At 36.4% G+C, this 26,446-nt stretch overlaps 1 protein-coding gene across 2 annotated transcripts in view; it reads left to right on the top strand.

The window, feature by feature from the left end:
* The window catches only part of LOC122423405 (PARP1 binding protein), a 61,102-nt gene that overhangs the window by 26,053 nt on the left and 8,603 nt on the right, over window positions 1–26,446 (top strand). For both annotated transcript variants that reach the window (XM_043440419.1, XM_043440421.1), the window contains exons 5-9: window positions 2,655–2,825; window positions 4,131–4,285; window positions 15,126–15,309; window positions 19,407–19,585; window positions 21,698–21,779. In XM_043440419.1, coding sequence (XP_043296354.1) covers window positions 2,655–2,825; window positions 4,131–4,285; window positions 15,126–15,309; window positions 19,407–19,585; window positions 21,698–21,779 — 771 coding nt within the window. The remainder of the gene's footprint in view (window positions 1–2,654; window positions 2,826–4,130; window positions 4,286–15,125; window positions 15,310–19,406; window positions 19,586–21,697; window positions 21,780–26,446) is intronic.

Raw genomic sequence — 26,446 nt, forward strand, 5'->3', positions numbered from 1 at the left:
AAGAGGGGGAGCACCCCTTAGTGCCTCAAAGGAAATAGGAAAATTAAGACTGAGTATCACTTGGGTTCCAAAGTTTCTGCCATGGGAAGGAAATCAATACTATGTCATCTTGACTATTGTAATTGTAAAGTAATTTTTAGGATCATGTCTCAGCATATTTAATGTGTTGTTTCCATTACTTCTGGCTTACTTAATTTTTGATGATCTGTTAACCTTATCTTGCGTATGTAATGTGTCATTTGCTCTGGCTGCTTTTAAGATTTTTCATCTTTGGATGTCAGAGTTCGATTGTAAGTTACAGGAGTGAGTTTCTTTGTGTTTTCCTACTTGAGTAGCTTCTTAGATCAATAAATTGATGTTTTCCACCAAATCTGGGGTGCTGTTGTCTATAATTTGCAAATGTTTTCTCTCTCTTTCACTCCTCTACAGAAATTTCAATTACAGATATGTAGATTCTTTCTTCTTTTTTTCCCCTTCTCTTTTGTTTTTCAGATTTGGTAATTTCTATTGATACATCTGTATGTTCGCATAGTTTCTTTTACTTTCTCCAAATTGCTGTTGAGCACACCTAGCAAATATTGTGTTTCAGTTACTGTACTTTTTATCTCTAGAATTTTCTTCCATTATAGTGTGCACTTTTCTGTTGTCATTTCCTCTAAGTCACCAATAACATATTTTCCTTTAATTCACTGAACACATTTTATTTTAGTTCTTTGTATTTGTAGCAGTTTTTTTGATCTTCTGTCAGCTAAATCTAACACGTAGTTTCACTTGGTGACATTTTCTATTGACTGCTTTTATCCTGAAAAGGAGTCACACTTTCCTTTTTCTTTGACTGTCTAGTAATTTTTGGATGAAACCAAGACATTTCAGGTAATATTTTATAGGAACTCTAGTTTTTTCTTGTGTTCTACTGCAGAACATTGGTTTTTGTTCTGGTATGCAGGTAACTTGCCTGGATTTCAACTTTATGTTTTGTCTCCTTGGTGGCGTGTAGCTTTTTGGGTATCTCTTCTTATGATTTCCTTTTACTGTTTTTTTTAGCTTGGCTTTTGCAACCCTTCCCTCTGCCTGCCAAATCTGGCAGTTAGCCAGGTATTTGGGGAAGATATGGAGCTTATTCTTTCCATGGATTCCTTTTTCCAAGGGATTTTCCTGAATTTTCCAGTTGTTCTGACAGGTTTTGGCTTTGTATATTTAATATTTCAAGCCTGTCCAGCTTCAGCTGTCTGTCACTTAAGCTATACACAGTTGTGGAGTGCACTTGGTTTAAGAAATCTTCAGACCCATAGCTCCAGTTCTTTAAACTCAGTCTTTCTAGCATATATTTCTTTCTGATTGCTGTCTGTGTTTTAGATGGAGCTTTTGAAATCTTCCCTATGCTTGCATAGTTTTGCTGTCAGCTAGGGATTTTGGGTATTTATGATCTCAGTTGTTTCCAAAATTTCCTCCTTTAAATTTCTAGCTGTTTTCCCAGCTCTGAATTCCAATCTCTGGCACCTTTAGTCACGTCTATTTTCCACAGCCATAGTCATGAGACTTGGGCCAGTAAACCTCAAACTTAATTCATACCCTTCTTATTGCAGTTCTTTTAAAACTAAATGTTTCTCCAGCTTCTATTTTTGGATACTTTCCAGTATCTTTTAGTAGTATTTAAAAGTTTTAATTTAGTATTTAATGCTTGTTATTTAAGCAGTTCACTTGATCAGTCACTATTTCTGGAAATCACAATTCCTCTATTACTGAATAACCACAAACTTGAAATTCTTACCCTTTTTGTTTCAGTTCTTCTAAAATTAAATTCTTCTCCAGCTTGTGTCTGCTCTTGGATGCTATCCAGTGTCTTTACATACTTAGGTTTTAAAAAATTTACCTAATATTTTGTAGTTGTTACCTGTGGGAATTCATATTATTAATTCTGTAGTAGTAAAAGTGGCAAGGCCTTGAAAAGCTATGGCTAGCTAATTTGAAGAAAAAGACCATTGAATGCCCTGGTTTATCATTTAACTATGAAGGTTTAGTCATATATGAAAGAATTGAAACACATATTAAGTTCTCCCAAATATCATTTTTATCTTGTGCTTCAACAGTCTATAGTTCCGTGTTTTAGGGCAATTAATGTCAACAACAACTACTTGCTATTATTTGTTAACATTTGGTTGAATCTCTTTCTTTTAATATTCAGTTGGTTTCTTGGTATTATGAAAGTCAGTATCTTGTAATACTTAAAAAATTTAGCAATTTATCTTGCTCTGCAAAGAGACATGGGTATAGGACCAAATAGTGCCCATAGGCCCATGCCTTATGCTTCAGGGGACTTCATTATTGGTTATTATTTAGTGGCAAATGTATGTAGGGGAATGAGATCAAGTCTTATCAGAAATGCAGCTGTATATTGTATATCATTTCTTAGAAGACATTTTCCAGCAATTATGATAGTTGTTATTTACAGATTTTCATTGATGGCAAGTTAGTTTCATGAGCAAGGATATGTTCTTTGTCCAAACCAAATTTTTGATTTATATGGCAATTCTCATTTCCCAAAGAGCTGAGTGAGAAATTGTCATTGAATGATCATAAATATTTTACTGCATATTAAAAAGATTATTTGTGAATTTAGAAGTCTTCAATAAAGGAAATATTTTATTGTACAGGTACGGTTACTAGCAAAGAAAATTATCTACTCATATTTAAACCTGCTAGTGAATTCGAAGAATGACTTGGCTCTGGCTCATATTCTCAATATTCCTGATAGAGGACTTGGAAGAGAAGCCTTCACTGATTTGAAACATGCTGCTCGAGAGAAACAGATGTCTATCTTTTTGGTATGGACATGTTATATTTTCAAGATTTTTTAGAGACTCTGAACTGTGGATCCATGTACCTTAATATAGAATTCTTATAACTATGATAGAACAACTTTTAAATTGTGAATATGTGTTCTACCTTGTGTATTTGAAAGTCTTTTGTATTTTTTTCTTACTATATCCTTCAAAGTTAATAAGGGAGAATTTTCTAAAGCAGTGTTTGCCTTCATGTTTTCTGTAGAATGCTAGTGCAGTTAAATTTTCCTGAAATAAATTATTTCCAGAGGCAGAAGTTCCTATTCAGTGCTCTTTGAATAAATATTTCCAAGGGCAAAAAGTTGGAAATCATGTATACCCTTTTTGGATATACAGAATGCATGAGCATTCTTTTGCATCAAAAGCTCTGAGAAGTCCTGCCATAAGGAACTCTGCATAAATTAACCTTGCTATTTAATTTGTTGTTTCCTAAATAATTTAACTATGGAAGTTTTCTCAGATTACTTAAATTTCAGAGATTTTTCTTTTTCTTTCTTTTTATATACTTTGGAAAATGCAGCTTTAGAACATTTTGGTTTTGATGGAGATGGCCTAATGTATAACCATCAAGCATGTATTTTTTATCAGAGCAAAAGCAAGGCCTTTTGAACTACACATGGTCAAATAATCCTAAAATGTGAAAGCTAGATGGGGCTTAGTAATTATCTCATCTAACACTTTATTTTACAGATGAAGAAGCTAAGATTTAGAAAAGTTGAATTAATTGTCCATCCTTGAATAACTCAACACAGTTGGCACTGAAAAAAATCCCTTTTTTCCATATAACAATTCTGGTAGCCAGTAGTTAATCTATTGAAGAATATATTTATTCTTTATAGAATATCACTGTCTACTTCTTTATAGACAGTGATATACTTTCTTTTTTTCCTTTGGCTGCTGCTGTGCTGTAAAGCTCACAGACCAGGGATTCAACCTGTCCCTTCTACAGTGGAAGTGTGGAGTCCTATCACTGGACCACCAGGGAATTCTCAACAGTGACATACTCTTGGGAACATATTCTTATGCCCTTAACTTGTCCCTAACTTGACTCTTCAGTCTCAGTTTCCATCTGTATGTTGCCATCACCCTGGCTGGCACAGCTTCTGCATGACACCTGTTTTTTTTTTTTGTTATTTGCTTCTGAATGAAAATGTAGCATGAATCATAAAAAAAATGCTTCACCTTATCTATATACATAGAAATATGTAAATGTACCTGGGTTCATAAAATATGATGTAGTTTTAACTTACTAAATCAGTAAACATAACCATCTGTTTTAATTCATAGGTGGCCACATCGTTTATTAGAACAATAGAGCTTGGAGGGAAAGGATATGCACCATCGCCATCTGATCCTTTAAGGGCACATATAAAAGGATTGTCTAATTTTATTAATTTCATTGACAAATTAGATGAAATTCTTGGAGAAATATCAAATCCAAGGTAGGACAAATATGTGTTATTGGTCTGTCTTTAAAACTTCACAAAAAAAAAAAAAAAAAAACTTCACAGAATCAAGTGGATAGAAAAATAGGAGCTATTGAGATGATCAAACATCAAACCAAACTAGGAATGAGAAACAAAATTCCGGATAAGGAAGGCGGCATAATTTAGTAAGGAGGGATAAATTAGGAGTTTGGGATTAGCAGATACAAACTATTGAATACTATATATGAAACAGGTGAACTACAAGGTCCTATTCTTTAGTACAGGGAACATTTATCCTGTGATAAACTATATTGGAAAAGAATATGAAAAAGAATATGTATATGTGTAACTGAATCCCTTTACACCAGAAATGAATACATTATAAATCAATTGTACTTCAGTTTTAAAAATCTAGATTAATAAATTATAATCACATGACTATTCCACCTAAATTCTAGATAAATGCTCAGTTTAGAGAGGCAGAAACTGAATTTAGTCACATTGCTGTTAAGTAGCACAGTTGGGACCTGAATTCAGTTCTGACCCTGGAACCCATTCTCTTAACCGCTGTTTCCAATTATTCTGTGAAACTTCTTTCCGTTTTAAGATTCCGAGAAGAATTCTTCTCGGAATCTTGTTCTGAATTGTTTCCTTCATCATCTTGCTCGTGCTCAGTCACTCAGTCGCTTCGGACTCTGTGACGCTATGGACTGCAGCCAGGCTCCTCGGTCCATGGGGTGTTCCCAGCAAGAATACCGGAGTGGATTGCCATTTCCTCCTCCAAAGAGTCTTCCCGACCCAGGGGTCAAACCCATGTCTCCCATGTCTCTCCTGCATTGGCAGGTGGATTCTTTGCCGTTGAGCCACCGGGGAAATCCCTATCTTATATGGGTATCTATTACAGTGAAGTGAATTTGGAAGAGGATTTGAATATGACTTATAGTTAATATCAGTGACATCTTCTGCACTTCCAAATAATAAATTGACTGGCCATTTCTTCTCAGACAACAGATAATTAATTTTAAAGAATATTTTATTTTTAGTAAAACAAAATAGGTATATTTTGTTAAAGTCAAATGGTACTACAGACTTACGGTAATTAAGTCCTCAGAGGAATCGACTTGTAATATTTTTTGTGTTTGTTTCTATATTTACCTCATTTAAATGGAATTTTTATACAGCTGTTTTTTTATTGGAATATAATTGCTGTACATCATTTTGTTAGTTTCTGCTGTACAGTACAGTGAATCAGCTATATGTATACATATATCTTCTCTCTCGTTGACCTCCCTCTCACCCTCATCTCAGCCATACAGGTCGTCACAGACCACAGGACTGAGCTTCCTGTATTCTGTAGTGGGTTCATACTCGTGACTTATTTTACACATGGTAGTGTGTGTATGTCAAGCCTAATCTCCCAATTCATCCCATTCTTCCCATCCCCCCTGCATCCACATGTCTTTCCTCTCCATGTGCATCTCGATCCCTGCCCTGGAAAGAGGTTCATATGTACCGTTTTTCTAGATTCCAAATATATGTGTTAATAGATGATATTTGTTTTCCTCTTCCTGACGTACTTCACTTTGTGTGACAGACTCTTAAGTCTATCCACGTCTCTACATAGCTAAAGCTAACGTAACTAAAGTGAAAGTCGCTCAGTCGTGTCCAACTCTTTGCAACCCCATGGACTATACACTCCATGGAATTCTCCAGGCCAGAATACTGGAATGGGTAGCCGTTCCCTTCTCCAGGGGATCTTCCCAACCCAGGGATCAAACCCAGGTCTCCCACATTGCAGGCAGATTCTTTACCAGCTGAGCCACAAGGGAAGCCCAAGAATATTGGAGTGGGTAGCCTATCCCTTCTCCAGCGGATCTTCCTGACCCAAGGATCAAACCAGGGTCTCCTGCAATAGTTGATTTACAATGTTATGTTAGTTCAAGTATAAAGCATTCAGTATTTTTGTAGTTTATATTCCATTATAGGTTATTATAAGATATCATGTATATTCCCTGTGCTATACAGTAAATACTTCTTGCTTATCTGTTTTATGTATGCTGCTACTGCTAAGTCACTTCAGTCGTGTCCGACTCTGTGTGACCCCATAGACGGCAGCCCCCCAGGCTCCCCCGTCCCTGGGATTCTCCAGGCGAGAACACTGGAGTGGGTTGCCATTTCCTTCTCCAGTTTTATGTATAGTAGTATCTATTAATCCTATATTCCTAGTTTATCCCCACCCACTGTGGTAAAACCATAGGTTTGTTTTTTAGGTCTGTGAGTCTGCTTCTGTCTTGTATATACGTTCATTTGTCTTATTTTTCAGATTGCAGATGTGAGGGCTATCATTTAGTATTTGTCTTTCTCTGACTTTACCAAGCATAATATTCTCTAGGTCCATCCACATTGCTGCTAATGGCAAGATTTCATTCTTTCTTATGGCTGAGTAATAGTCCATTGTGAATATATACCACATTTCCTTAATCCAATTACCTGTTGTTAGGCACTAGGGTTGCTTCCTTGTCTTGGCTGTGTTAATAGAGCTGCTGTGAATATTAGGGTACTTATATCTTTTCAAATTAGTGTTTTCAATTTTTCCAGATATGTAGCCAGGAGTAGAGTTGCTGGATCATAATGGTAGTTCTATTTTTAATTTTTAAAGGCACCTTCATACTGTCTTCCATAGTGGCTGCACCTGTTTATATTCCCACTAATAGTGTTGAGGATTCCCTTTTCTCTGCATCCTCTCCAGCACTTGTTATTTGTAGACTTTTTGATGATGACCATTCTGACAGGTGTGAGGTGATACCTTATTGTGGTTTTGATTTGCATTTCTTTAATAATTAGCAATGTTGAACATCTTTTCATGTGTCTGTTAGCCATCTCTATGTCTTATTTGGAAAAATGTCTATTCAAGTCTTCTGCCCATTTTTTGGGTTATTTGGGTTTTGATAGTGAATTCTATAATGAGCTGTTTGTGTATTTTGGGTATTAAACCCTTGTCAGTCTATGCAGCTGTATTTGAGTTTCAAGTTTAGACATTACCTTTTAACTTCCTACCATGGGAGATGAGGATTTTCCACCAGCTCCCTAACCTCCCAACACTCCTCTTTTCCTCTCCCCCTCCTTCCACTCACATAGACACTTATGCACACTTGTTGTAGCTCTGTAATTATTGCCTGCAGCTAAGCTATATTATTATATATACTATTATGTTAATTATATCAATATCATATTAATTATATTAATCATATCATTTATATTTATTATATATTAAGTATAATTAATATATTATTATATATATATATTATATTACCAGGGCTTCCCTGGTAGCTTAGAGGGTAAAGTGTCCTCCTGCAATGTGGGAGACCCAGGTTCAATCCCCGAGTCAGGAAGATCCCCTGGAGAAGGAAATGGCAACCCACTCCAGTACTGTTGCCTGGAAAATCCCATGGGAGGAGGAGCCTGGGAGGCTGCAGTCCATGGGGTCGCAAAGAGTCGGACACGACTGAGCGACTTCACTCTCCTTTCCAAGCTATATTATATTACTATTATACTTCCTATCTTGTGTACATTTTTGTTTTTTCTAAAATCAGGGATTACTTTTTTCTTCTGCTTTGCTTTTTATACATTTATCATTAATTCTTTACCAAGTTTGCTGATGAAACTATACAATTTCTTCTCTTTATTAGGTCATCTATCAGTTCTGGATTTTGCCCTTACAGACATTTTTTCCTGAAAAGTCATCTGTCTTCTTCGTTCAGTCTGTGTACTTTTGCTTGCCAGGCCTGTTTCAGAATGTCACACATGAAGCTTTATCACCTTGTGAATTTTCTTTGCCCCTGCCTTGTTTTCTGGATTTCATGACTTTATTTTTTTTATTGGTTAAACCTTTTATTTTGCTCAAGTAGTTTCCTGAGAAAAGGTAAATGGGAGATAAATATCATTACTCTCACATGTGATTGTATGTGATCTTTATGTTTTATTTATCTCTTTAAGATTATTTAATTTTTATGATCATTTTTATCTGCTTCCTGGATAGTCTTTGTTTTATCTAAGTTGAGTGTTTTTGTTTCTTTTGCCCCCTTTCAAGTTAAAGGTGCTCCTAAAATGTGGGGTGATTCTAGACTGTTGTTTCATATTTAAGAATGAGGCCTGATTAGAACAGCATAGTCACACCAGTTGGCTTTTTTATTGGGGATTCTCCAAATGTAAATAGCTACAGGTCTTTCCTTTGGAACTTACCCACAAACTTCCACAATGGCATCCTTTAGCCTCCTTCTGAAAGTCGTCCATCTGGCTAGCAACATTCTGGGATTTGAAGTAGGGTGACTTGATTCTGAGTCACCCAGCTGAACATGCAGACTTTTACTCAGTCTCTCTCTGTCTTCAGTTGTTCGTGCCTCTAGGTCTGGAGCCTCCCTGGCTTAGTTTCTTCAGCATGATCCTGCTTTCCATTCTGAAGTGAGAGAAATTCACTAGTCCTGACTGCTCAGAATAAGACAGGAGACTTAGGGGTCTAAGTGTTCCTTGTATATGCTGTTAATCAGCTTTCTTATTTGCAGTGACACCTTCACCATAGCCTTCAGTATTGCCTTCAGTTTCTGAGATGACTACTTCTTGGTGTCTCTCTGAGCAGTTTCTTGGCTTGTAGCTTTCTCTGTTCTGGGTAGTCAGTTACCACTTTTCCATCTGCTCTTCATCTTTCTGTAGTTTCATAACATGTCTCTACTCTCGACTATTGTCTCCTCTCTCACACTCTTTTTCTTTATGGATTTAAAATCTTTGCCTTTTTTGTTGCTTTAGTGGTACTTTAGAAGGGAGCAGATATAAGTGCATATATTTAATCCATTTGTTGTGATTACATTATTTTTTGGAGGAATTTCTGGTTGGCGTAAGTTAACAGGGTAAAAGTATATTTGTACATACACTTTTGTACAATAGGGTAGAAGTATGTTTTAGAGGCACCTTGGATAAGAGAATAACCTTCAGTTCTTCAATTTAGCAGCCAATTATTTTGAATATTCTATTTTGTCATCAGTTCAATTCAGTTGCTCAGTTGTGTCCGACTCTTTGCAACCCCATGGATTGCAGCATGCCAGGATTCCCTGTCCATCACCTACTCCTGGAGCTTGCTCAAACTCATGTCCATCGAGTTGGCGATGCCATCAAACCATCTCATCTTCTGTTGTCCCCTTCTCCTCCTGCCTTCAATCTTTCCCAGCATCAGGGCCTTTTCCAAGGAGTCAGTTCTTCATATCAGGTGGCCAAAATATTGGGGGGTTTGAGCTTCAGCATCAGTCCTTTCAATGAATATTCAGGACTGATTTCCTTCAGGATTATTTGGTCATAATGAGTAATTATTAATACTCTATATTCTAGAGAAGATACTGAAGAAGTGGGTGTCTAAATAGTTGATTGAGTAGTCTTTATTTTCTTCTGTAACATGGTTTTTTCATGTGTTAAGTATATATTCATTTCATGATTTTAAATAGTAAAGTTATTACAAACCAAAGACATATATTCTGTTTATATAATAATAGAAGGATATACAGAGGAAAGGACAATTGACCTAGTTTCTGGGAGCCAGGGATAAGATTGTCAGGAGAATTTACCTGAATGGTTGTTACAGTTGAGCTTAATCTTGAAGGATGAACTTGAAGGAGTTAAACATACATGGAGAATGGGGGTGACATAAAGTTCAGAGGAGAAGGGAGGGTATTTCCTACAGTGAGTATAATTAATATAGGTAACCTGTTGGGACAGAGTTTCATTGATTATTCATTTTGTTTTGTAATTTCAGCTTCTACCAGTCCTTCTGTTGTTGTTTAGTCACTTGGTCATGTCTGACTCTTTTGTGACCCCATGGATTGTAGTCCGCCAGGCTCTCTCTCCATGGGATTTCTCAGGCAAGAATACTGAAGTGGGTTGCCATTTCCTTCCCCAACTAGTCCTTTAGCCCCAGTCTATAAACATTATAAGAAAAAAACAAGTCGTCATCTCTGTTTTTGTCACTTTCTTTCTTTTATAGCTCAAATTCTTGAAAACATACTGTCTTTTATTCCAATTCCCAATTATTTTCCCTTCCAAGTGCTAATTATTTGAAATATGTTTCTCATGAGGCTGTAAACTCTGAGGACTTTATTGGTTTTCTTCACCAATATTCCCTAGCCCTAGCACAGTTTCTGGCATAGAATAGGCACTCAATACTTATTTATTTATCTCTGTTTTACTGACTCACACTCATTCACTTTTCCACTCTACTGAAGCTATTCTACCAAAACTCTTTTATGATCTTCTAGCTGTCATAGTTTCTGGTCTCTTTTGAGTCCTCAAATTTGATCATTTTCTTTCATAGAACTCTTTTCCCATTAACTTCTGAGTTGTCATTCTCTTATTTTCCATCTGCCTCTCTGACATATATGCAAATTCTAATCCATATTTCAGTGAAATTCAAACTCTTTTCCTAGCTTCAAAAATACGTCATTAAAACAAACAAACAAACAAAAAAAACCCACGTCTTTTAACTGCCTGTATATTGTTACCTCAATGGGACGTCAGACTTAGCATCTCCCAAACTAAATCTTTGTCTTTCCTGGCGAGCCTGTTTATCCCCCTAAAGTACCCAGCTTGATGAAGCCTCTTTTCCTCTAACTATCCAAGCAGAATTTGGAACATATCTTAAACTACTTTTTTCCGCTTTTTCTATCCCTTCAGTTGCAAAGATCCATCAGTTCTTCTTACTTAGCATTTTTGATACTTTCTCTCTTATTTTTTTAACCTCTATTCCTATTGCTACTATCGTATTCCCGCTTTTCATCGAAAGTCTGTTTTCTGTCTTTCATCCTTTTTTGCCTGGATTTTTTTGTTTACTTATCTATGAGTTGTTCATTCTGCCTCCAGTCTTGAGTGGCTCCATCCTGTCATCCTCACTGCTGCCAGGGTTTTTAAAACAACAGATGTTACCCCCTTAATTAAAACCCTTCAATGATTCCTTGTTAGGTACAGGATGAAACTCCAGAAGTGTCAGTGTGATGTACACATTTTATGCTCTCCACCCACTGCTTGTATCTTACCCTGGCCTCTCTCTCTCAACCTTACAACTCAGAGAGAAAAATATGTTTAACCCTTGTAGCTTGTCTTATAATAGGGTGGTGCTGGTAGGGAATCACAGTAATCTTTGAGTTCAAGGAAAGGTGGACGATAAACAGACAGGGAAGGAATCAAGATCATGCTTGCCTCCCCACTGCCAGCTCTTGATCAAGCCTTCTGAGCTATAGTATGGCTGCATTTCTATACTTTGCCAGTAGGTGCCACCATAAAATGCACTCTATACTTTCACCTGAAAAACATCTTAAATTAGGGGTTTCAGGTTACATAAATTAGTTAGTTCCCTGTTCAAATGTTTAAAATTCTATGTTCCCATTTTATTACACAACTTTTCAGTGCACACCTGCATTTTATTTATTGCACTAAATATTATACATTTATAGGATGTTAAGTCTGATTGAAATTAGCCAGTCTAGAATCCTAATGTTACATTTCTCATTTCAAAATAGTTCAGAAGCATTTTTGATATATTTCATATAGCACCTTTAATCACATTTAATTATTAAAGATATAATTTGTTATGGCAAATAGTTACCAAATTCTTAAAGATGTTAGGGAAAAGGCAAGTCATTCAATATAGTAAGTGAAAGAAAGGGATGTCACTCAGTCATGTCCGACTCTTTGTGACCCCATGGACTGTAGCCTTCCAGGTTCCTCTGTCTATGGGATTTTCCAGGCAAGAATATTGAGGTGGGTTGCGATTTCCTTCTCTATTCTATATAGTAAAGATAGTCAATAATTATAGTAAAATATTGCCAATTATTTGTATTATTGCTTATTATCCTCTTTCAGCCACTATGTTTTGATTCAATCTTAAGGATTTAGTTGTGTTTTTCCTTACTTGCTTCATTTTTCTGTTTCTGCCTCAGGGCCTTAATGTGATGCATTTAGTAGTCAGGAACTTTAGTTTATTTCTTTCTCACCCACATTCTTCCAGAGTAGTTAATTTCTTCCGAGATGCTTTCCTGAAGACCCCCTTCTTTCTTACCTCCCCACTTAAATTACTGCTATACCTTCCATATCTCATTGTATCAAATGATCAACTGTGACCTTTTAAAAATAAATATTATATTCATTTTGTATCTCCAGTGCCTAGCACAAATGTCCTGGCATCATTTGGGTTAAAACTTCAGGAGTTTCTTAGACTCTAGAAGCAAGAATTTGAATTATGCTACTGTGTTGCTGAGCAGATATTTGAAGAGCTAGTGTTGGCTCTTGTTATGAATGTATAGCAATAGAAGTCATAGCACCAGTGTTTGTGGTATTTTGTTAAGGGTCAAAATGCTGAGCTTGGCAAGCATCTGAAATACAAATCTTACAAATTTTTCCTAAGTACAGTTCATCCAGGGGATTATATCATCTTTAAAATTTAGAATATTTGGTCTTGTAGAAGGAATGAGAAAAGAAGGCAAAGGTGACTTTTATGTTTAATATTATTAAAAGCTTTTCCTTTTGTTCTTATAACTGACACTATGACACTCTTTCATATTTGATTATGCTTTTGAATCTTTTCCAGAACTCTTCCATTGGAGATTAATTCCCAGAAAAAAACACACAGTGTTTAACTATGTTTTCATTTTGACTACATTTCATCCAGTTATTTTCTATGGTTTTGATTGAAAATTAAGAAAAAAAACCAGTTGGAAAATGAATGTTTGTTTACATAAAGGAATTCTTAGAGTTTGTTCAGACTTCTAACTACAGATACATGGCAGACTAGGTCCCCTGATTGACCCTTCCATTGAAAATAATATTGCTGAATAACATATTTATAAACTAATTCTTAAATGTATTGATTAGGAGGTGAATGTAATGAAAATGCAGGCCAAAAACAATGGGAAGGAAGAAAGCCAGAGAGGAAAGTCAAGAAGGGAAGCCAGCTTTTATTTTGGAAGTACTTGCTGAATTTGGTGATTTGGAGGATCTGTTTTTATAGCCACCAAAGTCTAAAGGAGCAGGGGGACAAGCCCCGGGATTGCTCAAGGTGGAGTGTCTATTTGGGACATATAGGACAAAAGGGCCACTACCCTTTTCAGTGTAAAATGAACTAAGAATAAGGACTTTAACTTGATATAGGTTTCTTTGAGAACCTACTTAATGATAAAATGTTTTAGCATATTATGTAAGATTTAGAACAAGACAATAGTTCCTGCTCTCATTTCTTTTCAGCATGACATTAGATGTCCAGTTCAGTGTACTAAGGTAAGAAAAAGAAATAGGAGATATAACAATTGAGCAGAAGAAATGAAAGTCTATTTAGTGATAATATGAATATGAATCTAAATGCAAATTATTAAAATTAATGGTAGAGTTTAACGGTGTTGCTAGAGACATATCAATTTAAAAAATTGTATATCTATGCCATAACCAAATAGAAAAAAAAATTTTTTTTAAAAGCTTCAAAAATACAAAATATTGTAGAATAAATATAAATAAAACTCATACTAATGCCTACCCGCTTGGAAGGTTCAGACTCTGGAAATTTCTCGCACTTAGGGTTTGGGTCCTTATCACATTGCTACTAGAACTTTTTGTCCTCAGGAAAACCCTCATGCATCCTGCTTACCAGTCACAGCTTCCAGCTTTCCACTCCAACTTTTGTTTGTCACTTTTTAGGGATGATATTGGGTTGTACTTGTACATTTTCCCTGATTCCTACCAAGCCTAGTGGAATGTTCCCCTAGAGTAAGTAGTCTGCCATAGTGTAAGTTGAAACTAAGTGCTTTTCTACACAAATAATAATATAAAAATAGTAAAACATATGTCTTTTATTTTACAAGTAAAAACTTCAGACTGTTGCTTGTACTGTTGTTGTTTAGTTGCTCAGTTATGCCTGATTCTTTATGACTATGGCCGGCTGCCCGCCAGGCTTCTCTGCCCATGTGGTTTTCCAGGCAAGAATATTGGAGCTGGTTGCCATTTCTTTCTCCAGGGGGTCTTCCCACAGCTCTTGCCACGTCTTCTGCATTGCAGGTGATTTTTTACCACTGAGCCACTAAGGAAGCCCTGTTGCATGTGATGCTATTCTGTGTTGTCCTTAGTTGCTCAGTCCTGTCTGACTCTTTGTGACCCCATGGCCTGTAGGCCACCAGACTGCTCTGTCCATGGGATTCTGTAGGCAAGAATACTGGAGTGGGTAGCTTTTCCCTTCTCCAGGGGATCTGCCCAACCCAGGGATCAAACCCAGGTCTCCTGCCTTGCAGGTGGATTCTTTACCATCTGAGCCACCAGGGAAGCCCGTTGTGTGTGGTAGTGGTTATTTATTCAATAGAAATATCAATTATTTCTTCTCTGTGCCAAGTTAATGTGAAGATTAGTAAAATATGGTTCCTTTCTCAAGGAGCTAATTTTTTCATGAAAAATTTCCCAAGCTTGTCTAGTCATAAGAATCACCTGTGGTAACTGCAAAATAAATGCAACTCTTTAGTACCCTTTTCTGGAGATTGTGATTCAGTAGGGTGGGCTCTAGAGTTGATCAGATATCATTTACAACTAAATTATTTCCTTCAGCTTTCAAATCAAGGAAGAAGTAACTTACCTTATTGAAATAACTCGCTTTAGAAAAACTTTTAAATTTTGTTTCTAATGGTTCTTATGCTTTTCTTAAACGTGTTACTGTTTGATTCATAAGATCAAAGCCATATTCTTTGAAAAGTGTTGATTAACTCTGAGCTTTATATTTTCAAGCTTATAAGCATATTGTCATCTCAAAATGTTATTATAAAAGTGATCTTATTTCTATTTTCAGCATTGCGGGGGGTCGGATACTCTCAGTGATAAAGATGCAGCTGATTAAAGGCCAGAACAGCAGGGATCCTTTTTATAAAGCAGTAGAGGAAGTTGCTCAAGATTTGGATTTGAGGATTAAAAATATTATCAATTCTCAACAAGAAGATGTAGCTCTTAGTACCACTGACATCAGTCCTGCACGGGTAATGAGGTTTTTATTTTTTATTATCCTTCTATACAAAACATTATCTTTTCTAGTGGCTGTAGAAATGATTTACTATTGTTACTTAAGTCAGAAGAATGTTTCCTCTGTTATAAGATGATGTTGAAAATGTAAGTTTCTCAATAGGATTATGCAGGATTATGTTCAAGTTGGGGAAATCATAACATCTATGGGACAAATTATCTCTGTTTATCAAAGGAGGGCACTGGATAATCTTCAGCATCCCTTGTAGCACTAGAAATTTATAGTTCTTGAGGGATATTAAGGTGTTTTGTCATATTTTTCAATAATTATTTTTAGAGAACAATTATTTACTCATTTACTCAGATGTGAAAGAGTGGTTTCTCTGGTTATGATCCCAGGGCTAGGCACTCCATAGAAAAACCACAGAAATGGTTTTTATTCAGCAGTTTATTTTTCTTCTATAGGATTTTTCTATTTCCATGATCTCTTATTTTCTACCTCTGTTGCCAGTTTGCTGCTAATATTAGGAATTTTTCCTATACTTAGTAATCTTTTAATTATATGTTCCAGAAAATTTACCTCTTGTTTTTTTTTAACATAGTCAAACATTATAAGGTTTTATAAATATAGTTTTATAGGAGAAATTGACTACTGTGTTTTTAATTCTAAAACAGAATTTTGGAGTATGTGTTACAATAATTCATTTGTTGCAATTTAACTGTTCAGGTAACAAAATCCTCTTTTCCTTAGATGTAATTGTGATAGCCTGTGTATGAAGGAAGACTTTCACTTAATTTTTGTAATTCATTTGTTTATCTCCAGTCCTTGTGCACTATTTTTAGCTATTTTCTGTAACAATGCATGCTTTTAGTTTAATTTGAAGGCAGGATAGATTCTGGGTTGTTTTCCCACGTATTTTGTGTGTATTAACACTTCCTATGGCTAACTTGGCTCAAATGACAACCAGGTTTTATTATGTCAGGAACTATCACAGTGCAGATGTGTAAGAGCATCAGTCTCTGCCATTTCCTATCACAAGAAATAAAAATGTAGACAACTTGGTTCTTAATTTCATGTTTTCATCCACACTGAAAATCTTTGAAAAATATAATTCTATCATTCTCAATGGAGTTAGTATTAAACAGTATGTACTTGTTTGGTACCAATGATAAATGTATATTAAGCACCAGTTTTTGATAGGCAGTTTGTTAAAATTCTGGAGCAGCTATATGTTACAGTTCACTTGGTAGCCCACGTCAGCCAAGTAGAGAAAGGAGGCCAAGACCATGTTGATGGAACTTGAAGAAAATGGTGCGTCTGTAACAGATGACCCCGAAAGGGCAACGCTTGCTATTTAAGCACAATGGCCAGCAGCCCTCTGGTTAGGCACTATCATTGTCCCTATTTTACCTGTGATTTAACTGAAGCACAGTGAGGCTGAGGAACTTTCCCAGAGGTTTACAGCACACACGACTAGCTAGTTGGTATGAACTCAGCCAGAAATGGCATCAAAGTTTGTTCTTAATGTGTATCTGTGTGTAGTATTATCATATGTTTTCCCTATTCTTCTGTCTAGTTACTAAGTTTTTCCAGCTCTCCCCTTTTAATCTACTATTTCTTTATCTCCACTGCTACTGTTTTAGTTCACTGCTACCACCTTCTTCATTTCTGAGCTGGACTATTACAGTCTCTTAATTTGTGGTCCTGTGTCCCAGGTCGCTCAGTGGTAAAGAAACTTCCAGCCAAGCAGGCGATGTGGGTTTGATCGCTGGGTTGGGAAGATCTCCTGGAGAAGGAAACGGCAGCCCACTCCAGTATTCTTGCCTGGAAAATCCCATGGACAGAGGAGCCTGGCGGGCCACAGTCCCCGGGGTCCCAGAGTTGGACACAAACTTAGCAACTGAGCGCACACGCATGCCCCATGTGTAATAACAGTCTTACCCTGGAATATATTTATACATTTCCTTCATTGCTATCTCTTTTCTAAAATGTAAAAAGTATCATTTTATTTCCTTTTTTTAATAAAGTAAGAGGTTTTAACTTTGTATGAGACTGACTTGTAACTTCTTTGTCTGATATACAAAGCTTTCCCAGGCTCATCTCACAGGACTCTCTCTATGTTACCCTTCTTTGCTACCTGGTCACTGAAAATACCATATTCTTTCTTACCCCTGTATGTCTCCTCTGTGAAACCATCCCTGATACCAGGGTAAATTGGTGTGCTTCCACTGCATAAGGTATACATGGTCTTCAAAATAGCACTTGGCACTCTGTAGTGCCTTTATTGGTTACTTATTTATTTTGTCAAAGAGACTACAGGTCCTTTGAGGCATTGGTTTTTACCTTTCAAACACAGGTCTTGGGACTTAGGATGTATTTATGGGTGTTACTGAAAGAGTGAAGGTCAGCTAGTCTTTTTATTTTTGCATTTGAGTAGATCTTTACAGCCATCTGTGGGGTTGGCTGTATCACCAGATACCAGATCACCAGAATCCCACTTCTGGTATAAGAGAGAAAAAATAAACAGAGGGATTAAGTCATGCGGCTGAGGTCACATTTGTTGTTGTTCTGTCGCTCAGTCGTGTCCAACTCTTTGCGACCCCATGGACCGCAGCCCCCCGCAGGCTTCCCTGTCTTTTACTATCTCCCACAGTTTGCTCAAACTTAAGTCCGTTGAGTCAGTGATGCCATCCAACCATCTCATCCTCTGCAGCTCCCTTCTCCTTCTGCCTTCAATCTTTCCCAGCATCAGGGTCTTTTCTAATGAGCTGACTGTTCACATCAGCTGGTCAAAGTATTGGAGCTTCAGCTTCTGCATCAGTCCTTCCAATGACTATTCAGGGTTGATTTCCTTTAGGATTGACTGCTTTGATCTCCATGCTGTCCAAGGGCCTCTCAAGAGTCTTCTTCAGGACCACAATTCAAAAACATCAGTTCTTCAGTGCTCAGCCTTCTGGTCCAGCTCTCACATCCATACAAGACGACCAGAAAAACCATAGCTTTGACTATATGGACCTTTGTTGGCAAAGTGATGTCTCTGCTTTTTAGTACGCTGCCTAGGTTCGTCATAGCTTTTCTTCCAAAGAGTAAGCTTCTTTTAATTTCATAGCTGCAGTCAATGTCTGTGACTTTCTTTGAAGCCCAAGAAAATAAAATCTGTCACTATTTCCAGTTTTTCTCCATCTGTGCTTTGAAGTGTTGGGACTGGATGCTGTGATCTTAGTTTTTTGAATGTTGAGTTTTAAGCCAGCTTTTTTACTCTCCTCGTTCACCTTTATCAAAAGGCTCTTTAGTTCCTTTTCACTTTCTGTCATTAGGGTGGTATCATCTGCATATCTGAGGTTATTGATACTTCTCCTGACAATCTTGAGTCCAGATTTTGCTTCATCCAGTGCAGCATTTCGAATGGTGTACTCTGCATATGTTGAACAAGCAGGGTGACAATATATATAGCCCTGACATAGTCCTTTCCCAATTTTTCAACCAGTCCGTTGTTCCATGTCCCGTTCTAACTGTCCTGTTCTTGACCTGCATAAGGTTTCTCAGGAGGCAGGTAAAGTCATCTGTATTCCCATCTCTTTAAGAATTTTCCACTGTTTGTTGTGATCCACACAGTCACAGGCTTTAGTGTAGTCAGTGAAGCAGAAGTAGATGTTTTTCTGGGATTCTTTTGCTTTTTCTATGATCAGCAGATGTTGGCAATTTGATCTCTGGTTACTCTGCCTTTTCTAAATCCAGCTTGTGCATCTGAAAGTTCTCGGTTCACATATTGTGAAGCTTAGCTTTAAGGATTTTGAACATTACCTTGCTCGGTCACATAAATTGTAGTTAAACTTTTTGACGTAAAGCCTAGTGCTATTTTGTCCAAAATCTAATGTCTTTATTTGATGATATTATTTTCTATATTTTTTGGTGCTTCTGGAAGCTCATAAGGTAGATTTTAATATGGTTCGAGGGAGAAATATTCACAAGCCTTAAAGCCACTTCTCATGGCTGATTTTTTATAGCTTAATAGAAGAGGAGGGATAACAATAGCACATGAAATGGAAAAGAATGGTTGATTGACCCAGCTGGGTGATTATTACATTTACTTGAAATTACTTCTTGTTCTAGCCCAAAGCTCATGCCATAAACCACGGCACTGCGTACTGTGGCAGAGATACCGTGAAAGCTTTACTAGTCCTTTTGGATGAAGAAGCAGCCAGTGCTCCTACCAAAAACAAAGCAGAGCTTTTGTATGGCCATGAGGACACAGTTCATCTTGGTGGGACTTCTGTTCTCACACTTTTCAGGTGAGTGATGTGGAAGTTATCTGTATGTGAACGTTAGGCCTACAAAGGGAATTTTTGAAAAAGCACCTCACTGGTTATAAAAGAAGTATATGCTATTGTAGGAAACTTGGGAACTACAGAGAAAGTATGAAGAGAAAAAACAAAAGTTAGTTAAAGGGAGATTGAACATTTGAATGTGAGGAAGTCATGTATAAAATAGTATTTTTTGAGATTGTGACCAGTCGTTTTTGTTTCTTCGCTCTGGTTTTTTGTTTCGGAAATATTTGTTTGCTAAGATATTTGTGTCAAAAACATTGCTGAATGCTTTCACTTGTATCAACCTTCACGAAGTCTCTTTTAGTAGTATCCCCACTTAATAAGTAAAGAATTAGACTCGAGAAAGATAGTAAGCAATTTCTCCAAGTTAGCAAGTGGCAGAGGTGTCCTTCTCCAGAACCTGAGGTCTCTGCTTCAAGGATTGTGCTATTTTGCCTGAGAATAGGAGAGTTGCTATACTCCAGACTTGCACTGGAATTGACATTTACTTGTTCTTTCTCACATTAGGAAGAAAATAGTAAATTACCTTTGGTATTCTGTACAAGACATTATGATACTCTCCAGTTTTAACAATTTAGTCAAAACACTGAGTAAGTTGGTGATATTTTACTTAATGAATATTCATTTATAGAAACATTTAAAATTTTAGAACAACCATTTAAAATTGTATTTAATACATTGTGAAGGATTTTTACAAAATTAACCTGTTTGATCTTTTCTGTTTCCTGCTTGAACTACCTTTTAGAAATCTGACTTTTATCTAAAATTGTTCAGATCCATCCATGATTGCTTTATGCTCTTTCTCCTGTGCTTCACTGTCTTTTCTCTTGAAAGACTAACTTCATGATTCTCTGTCATTCAATGTTGTCTTCTAATTCCTTTACAATAAAAGTTTATTTTATCAGTGATTTACTTATACCCTGTGGTGGAATCCCAGAGAACAGTATAAAGAAAATGAACCTTATTTTTTTTTCCCTCCTGTTAATTTAACAAAGCTTACTTTTAGGTAGAAATATTAATGGTTTAAGTTTTCTCTTAGATTGAATTATGTGATTTTCTGAGAAAAAGTTATTTTGTGTTTATAGGATTTTCTATAAAATTAATCCCCATATCCATTTTAAAGAGATACTTTTCTTTACTCAGTCATGTGGCCAAACACATGTTTATAGTTACCTTAGCATTTTCAGTTGTCATTGTGCAGACAAGCACCAGTCCATGGTGTGTGTGTGTGTGTGTGTGTTAGTCGGTCAGGTGCGTCCAACTCTTTACGACCCTGGGACTGTAGCCCACCAGGCTCCTCTGTCCCTGGAATTCTCCAGGCCAGAATACTGAAGTGGGTTGCCATTCCCTTCTCCAGAGGATCTTCCCAACCCAGGGAATAAACCCAGGTTTCCTGCATTGCAGGCAGATTCTTTACCATCTGAGCCACTAGGAGATAATGGTCTGCATTGAAATGTTAAAATTAAGGACAGTGTATATGAGTGTAAGTCAATGTAGTGTTATAAACTAGTCTTTCTTATAATAGACTATCCTTTATTCTTATATAATGGTCTTTTGACTCTAAGGGGTTATGACTCTGGCTCTATTAAGCTAAAAATGGATTTATTGAGGAATCCAGGTTTGTCTGGCTCCAAAGTGCCCGTGTCTACTTCTCTATTGTGTCTTCCCTGACCCTCCTATTTCTAAACTATGTTTTTCTCTTTTGAATTTCCCTGCTATGGCATCTGTCCTTTTTTAGTTTGAATTTTAGTTATGTGTATATCTTATTTCGCTGACTTAGATCAAGATTCCTGAATTCAGAGTCAGTGAATGAGTGAACTTTCTGTTATTCACAACATCTTATACAGTGCCTTACATATAGTAGAAGCTCAAGTGTTTAGTTACTGAACTAATTAATTAAGCAAATTATTAGTATTTAGAACTCTCAGAATAGGAATATGAACACTTTTATATAGTATTGTAAACCACTAGGTTCAGAATAAACTTTTATTCTCTAACTGTTTTCAGGTAGAGGAGAGGTGAAAACAAATTCAAAAGCTACTTTGGTTTGTAAATTTTTACTTTTTTTGGACGTAGATCTCCCACACAAGTGGATAATTCATCGATGAAACCCTTAAGAGAACGCATCCGTAAGTCAATGGAAGAGAAAAAAATCAAGGTACAATTTAATATACTATCATGAAAATGATAAAAATTTGTTTTGCTTTTAGAAGAAATAAATATATAGAGCTGAGCTGGATATTATAAATATACATTATACATGGAACTATAGGGATTAAATAGAAAATAAATTATGACAGTTGATATACAGAAACTTTCCTTTTAATACAATCTTGGCTAATCTGTCTCTGACATATTCAATACCCTGGACCTAAAAGAAGGAAAAGAATAAGCACCTGCTATGGTAAGTGCTCAATAAATATCTCTTCAGTGAATGAAGGGGAAAATAAAGAGAACATGGTTTTCTCATTTACATTTCTGATATCTTAAACTGAGTCTTGAGAGTCTGTGTAGTTTCAATTTTGTTCCTGTCTGAAGACATAATGGCAGAATTTAATTGATTGTAGATTGAGACAAGGAGAACATTTTAGCATCCCTGTACACATATGAAACATTGTGCCTATATGTAGTTAATAACATGCTTTTAGGCATTTAAATTTTTCTTAATCTTTTTCTCAAAAAGAAGCTTATTTTTAACTCATATATGTATTTATTGAGTATCTGCTATATGCCGGACACTGTTCTATGGTTGGGAATTCATTCATTTAACAAAATTTTCATGTAAAATTTACAATTATCCTTAAATTATCAAATAATTATTCATCTCTTAATAAAACTTGAGAACTCTAATTTGTTCTTTATATTCACATTTGGCAAGTTAGTCCCAGTTCATAAAACTTTTAGTTATCTGTTTCATCTACATACTGCAAATCCGTTTAGTATATTTAGATTAATAAGCCTGATCTTTCTATTGATTATTAGTAGCTGTTAGTAATTAACATCTATGGAATACCTCATTGAGTTTTGCATAATTTTTCTTTGGAAAAACTTTCCAATTCTTTGTTAACCCAAGTATTTATAGCCAAGGCATAAGATTTTTGAAAAACAATCTATCCTTTGGACTTGATTAGAAACAGAAATGTAACAAATTCTTTAATTTTTCCCTTCTATAGATAATGACAAACTTTAATATTTTCATTTAAAGATCATTGGGATATTTTGTTAAACTAAGTAAATCAAAATGAGACAATCTACCTGAATAAAGAGAAGGTTTTTTAGAAATTGATGAGTCACCTAATTGCTATAAAATTTATTAACCAATTTGTAAAATTTGGGAAGTAGAAAACAGCCTATCTGATCCAGTCTTATTTATAGATGAGGAAATCAAAATCCTTGAGAAAGCACCTCATCCAAGGCATCATAACTACCAGGACATATTTTATGCCATTGTGTGAAGCTGTGGATAAGTCCTAATGAGACTGTAGTTACATTGCTTTTGTTACTTAATAGTGGAGCGGGCTTAGTCTACATAGCTCTGAAACTAAATGGCAATAGAGAAAAGAAGGAATTGGTGTTTATGGTTATATTTTATAGCACAGTACTCTTTATGGGAGCAAAGTGTGAAAATCATTGGTTAACCAGGTATACAGCTGAACCATGGCCAGGTTGAATACTTGCTGGAATAACAAAAAAATGCTGCTAATATTTACTACTGAGTAACTATGGAAAAGTAGTTTAACAACTTTTATTACTTTATTATCCTGTTACTTTTTCTCTTTTGGTATTTAGTTCTTTTCTTCTAGCCACGGAAAGAATATATAATCTATACTTGAAATACTGTCTTGGAAAGACAACGGTAGATAATATTAGGGAACTTAGAATTTTGATGTAGCTCATACTTGATTGTGAAATATCCATGTCATTACTATTTGGGGCAAATTAACTTGTCTTGGATTTTCATTTCCTCGTTTATAAATAGAAGTAGGCACTCCTGATCACAAAATCCTATGAAATCACTTTGGAAAGTGTTCATTAACTCATTTTAAGTGCTCGTTTATATTTCCTACTGTACCTTATTTGCAAAATTGTCAATGATGGTCAAATGAATTCCCCCGTGAAGGAAATTAGAAGGTTCTTCCTGAACCTTCATGGTTTTGGTAGGAACCTTTAGAGAATGCTTTCTCCCCATTCTTACTGCTAGTTTCCAAGTGGTTAATACAAGTATCTTCATACTTTTTCCTTACAGTGTTTTTTAGAGATAGTTACCTTCTTAGATTCTTGTAAATTAATTAGTTTTTTCCCTCCAGCTTGATTTAGCAGTATTTTGCTTATCAGATGCAACTGAAAAGTTGTCTATACATCTCTTTTCCTTATTCTGGGTCTAGTATTTTCCTTCATATTATACCTATGTCAGAATAATCATGAGCGTTAACTAAATAGCTTAAGTCAGCAGGTCAGAAAAACACTGGATCTTCAAAGCTTGGCATAGTTGGGACAGTAAAAATTAGGATAGGTAGTGTGAAAAAATAGGCTGGCTCTAACTCTAGTACCTTTATAAGCAGCCAACAATAGAATGCTCATGGCATTAGGAAATCAGACGTCCACGTTTAACCTTTAGGATACTTGAAAACTGAGTATATACAAATTAAAATGGTGGATGGAGTTCAAGTCATAGAATTTCCCTCCCCAGTACTTAAAATGAGTACAGAATAGCAAAACCTAGTAGAAATATTCACCAAAAGCAAACAAAAGAAAATAATGTAATTGGATACTGTAAACTTCAAAAATGATGGCTAAGCAAGGAAACTGATTTCAGAGGGAAAAGGCACAACATGATTTAGCAGCTTAATCTAGCTCCAGTGTCCATATATAGTGTGCTAGTGAGTTGACAAAGTCCTGAGAATTATCACTGAAATATTTCCAAAACTGAGAAGCCAGCTAAGTTTGTGGTGTTTTTTATTTTTTTTCCTTTTTAGAGAAATAGTAGAAGTGGCAACTGCATAGTAATGTGGAAAATGAACTCTGGAGTTCACACTTGACTCTTTGGAGGCTCTAGTGCTGCATCAGTTTGTGGCAATTATCCAAATGATTGCCTTCCATTTGAATGAAATACAGACTCTAAGTAGAGGGACTTTTTCTAGTGCAGATGATACATAATAAATTCTTAGAAGAAAGTGCAGAACCAACCCAGACATTTTTTCAGGTGATCTGTCTCCTCTATTGAGCATTACGTCTACCTCCATCATTCTTCAGGCTACAGAAAAATGGGGGATAACAGAAAATATGCAGCCTTCAAAATGTTATTGAAGAGAAAGTAAAATGCCTTCAAGGAGGGAACAGAATCAAGAAATCACAGACTTGGAGGCTTCTGTTGCTAACTAGGATGTAGTAGATCATCACAAAATACCATTTCTGTTAGAGTAACAAAATAAAAGGCAGACAAGTTGGGGAAAATATATTTAAAAGACATAGGAAAGCTGTGTAAGCAAAGCAGTTTAAATAAACGAAAAATAAACTTTACCCCGGAGAGGGTAAAGTTCTTCTGAGGTGAACAGTCTATTATCAGAGTTTTCTTCTCTGGGATTATTTTTCCAATTTTGGGTATGAGCCAGGGTTGCTCTTGGCCCATATAAAGGAGCTTCACTGAAGCAAAGAGGAACTAATAAATATTTTGGTGTCTTGAGGGGCTGGCAACAATTTGGAAACACTGGGGCGCTAGATGCACACTTATTTTTACGTAGGATACCTATGCTGAATTTTAGAGCTGAGTAGGAAGTTAAGGAGTCTCAGTCCAGTAGACTAAAATCACCTGCGGTCTTGCAGTTGCCCAGAAGACAAGGCTCCACTTGAGGAGTGGGACCTGCCTCAAACACATGGTTGTTGCCTTCTCAAGATATTTGCCACATTTGGAAATGAAGCGGGTTGGGAGACCAAAGAACACAACATAAAAATGTTTGAAAGACAGAGTCCTTCAACACTTAAAGGTAATTAAAGGAATAGATGGGCAAATTGGATGTAAAATTGGGAAATTCCAACAGAGAATCCTTTTTCTTCTTTTTTTGACCATGCCATGCGGCTTGTGGGATCTCAGTTCCCTGACCAGGGTTTGAACTCAGGCCACGGCAGTTAAAACACCAAATCCTAGTTCCTAGACCACCTGGAACTGCTGAGAACCAAACATTTGAAATCAGAACCAAATAGAATTTCCAGAACTGTAAACACATTATCTAAAATCAATAATTAGGTAAATTTAATAGTAAACCAGACACAGCGTTAGGTAGCACAAGTGGACGTGAAGATAGGTCATTAGAATAATATCTGAACAGAGCAAGGAGAGAATGAGGAATGCAAAAACAGAAGAGAAGATCAGAACACAGCATGTGCCTCACATATGCCTAATTGGGTCCCCAGAATGAGAGGAGAAAATAGGATTGAAATAGTATTTGAAGATACACGGTTATAAATGTTTTCTGAAGCCTAATTGGCCCTTTCACATCAGGTAGTAGTTAAAGAGGAGAAGGCAATGGCAACCCACTCCAGTACTCTTGCCTGGAAAAACCCAGGGACAGAGGAGCCTGGTGGGCTGCAGTCCATGGGGTCGCTAAGAGTCGGACACGACTGAGCGACTTCACTTTCACTTTTCACTTTCCTGCATTGGAGAAGGAAATGGCAACCCACTCCAGTGTTCTTGCCTGGAGAATCCCAGGGACGGTGGAGCCTGGTGGTCACGCAGAGTCGAACACGACTGAATCGACTTAGCAGCAGCAGTTAAAGATGGGAGGAACAGATGTATGGCTTCCCTTAATAATGTAAAGCCACGTCTTG

The sequence above is a fragment of the Cervus canadensis genome, chromosome 21 (genome assembly GCF_019320065.1).
Source record: "Cervus canadensis isolate Bull #8, Minnesota chromosome 21, ASM1932006v1, whole genome shotgun sequence".
Lineage (NCBI taxonomy): Eukaryota > Metazoa > Chordata > Mammalia > Artiodactyla > Cervidae > Cervus > Cervus canadensis.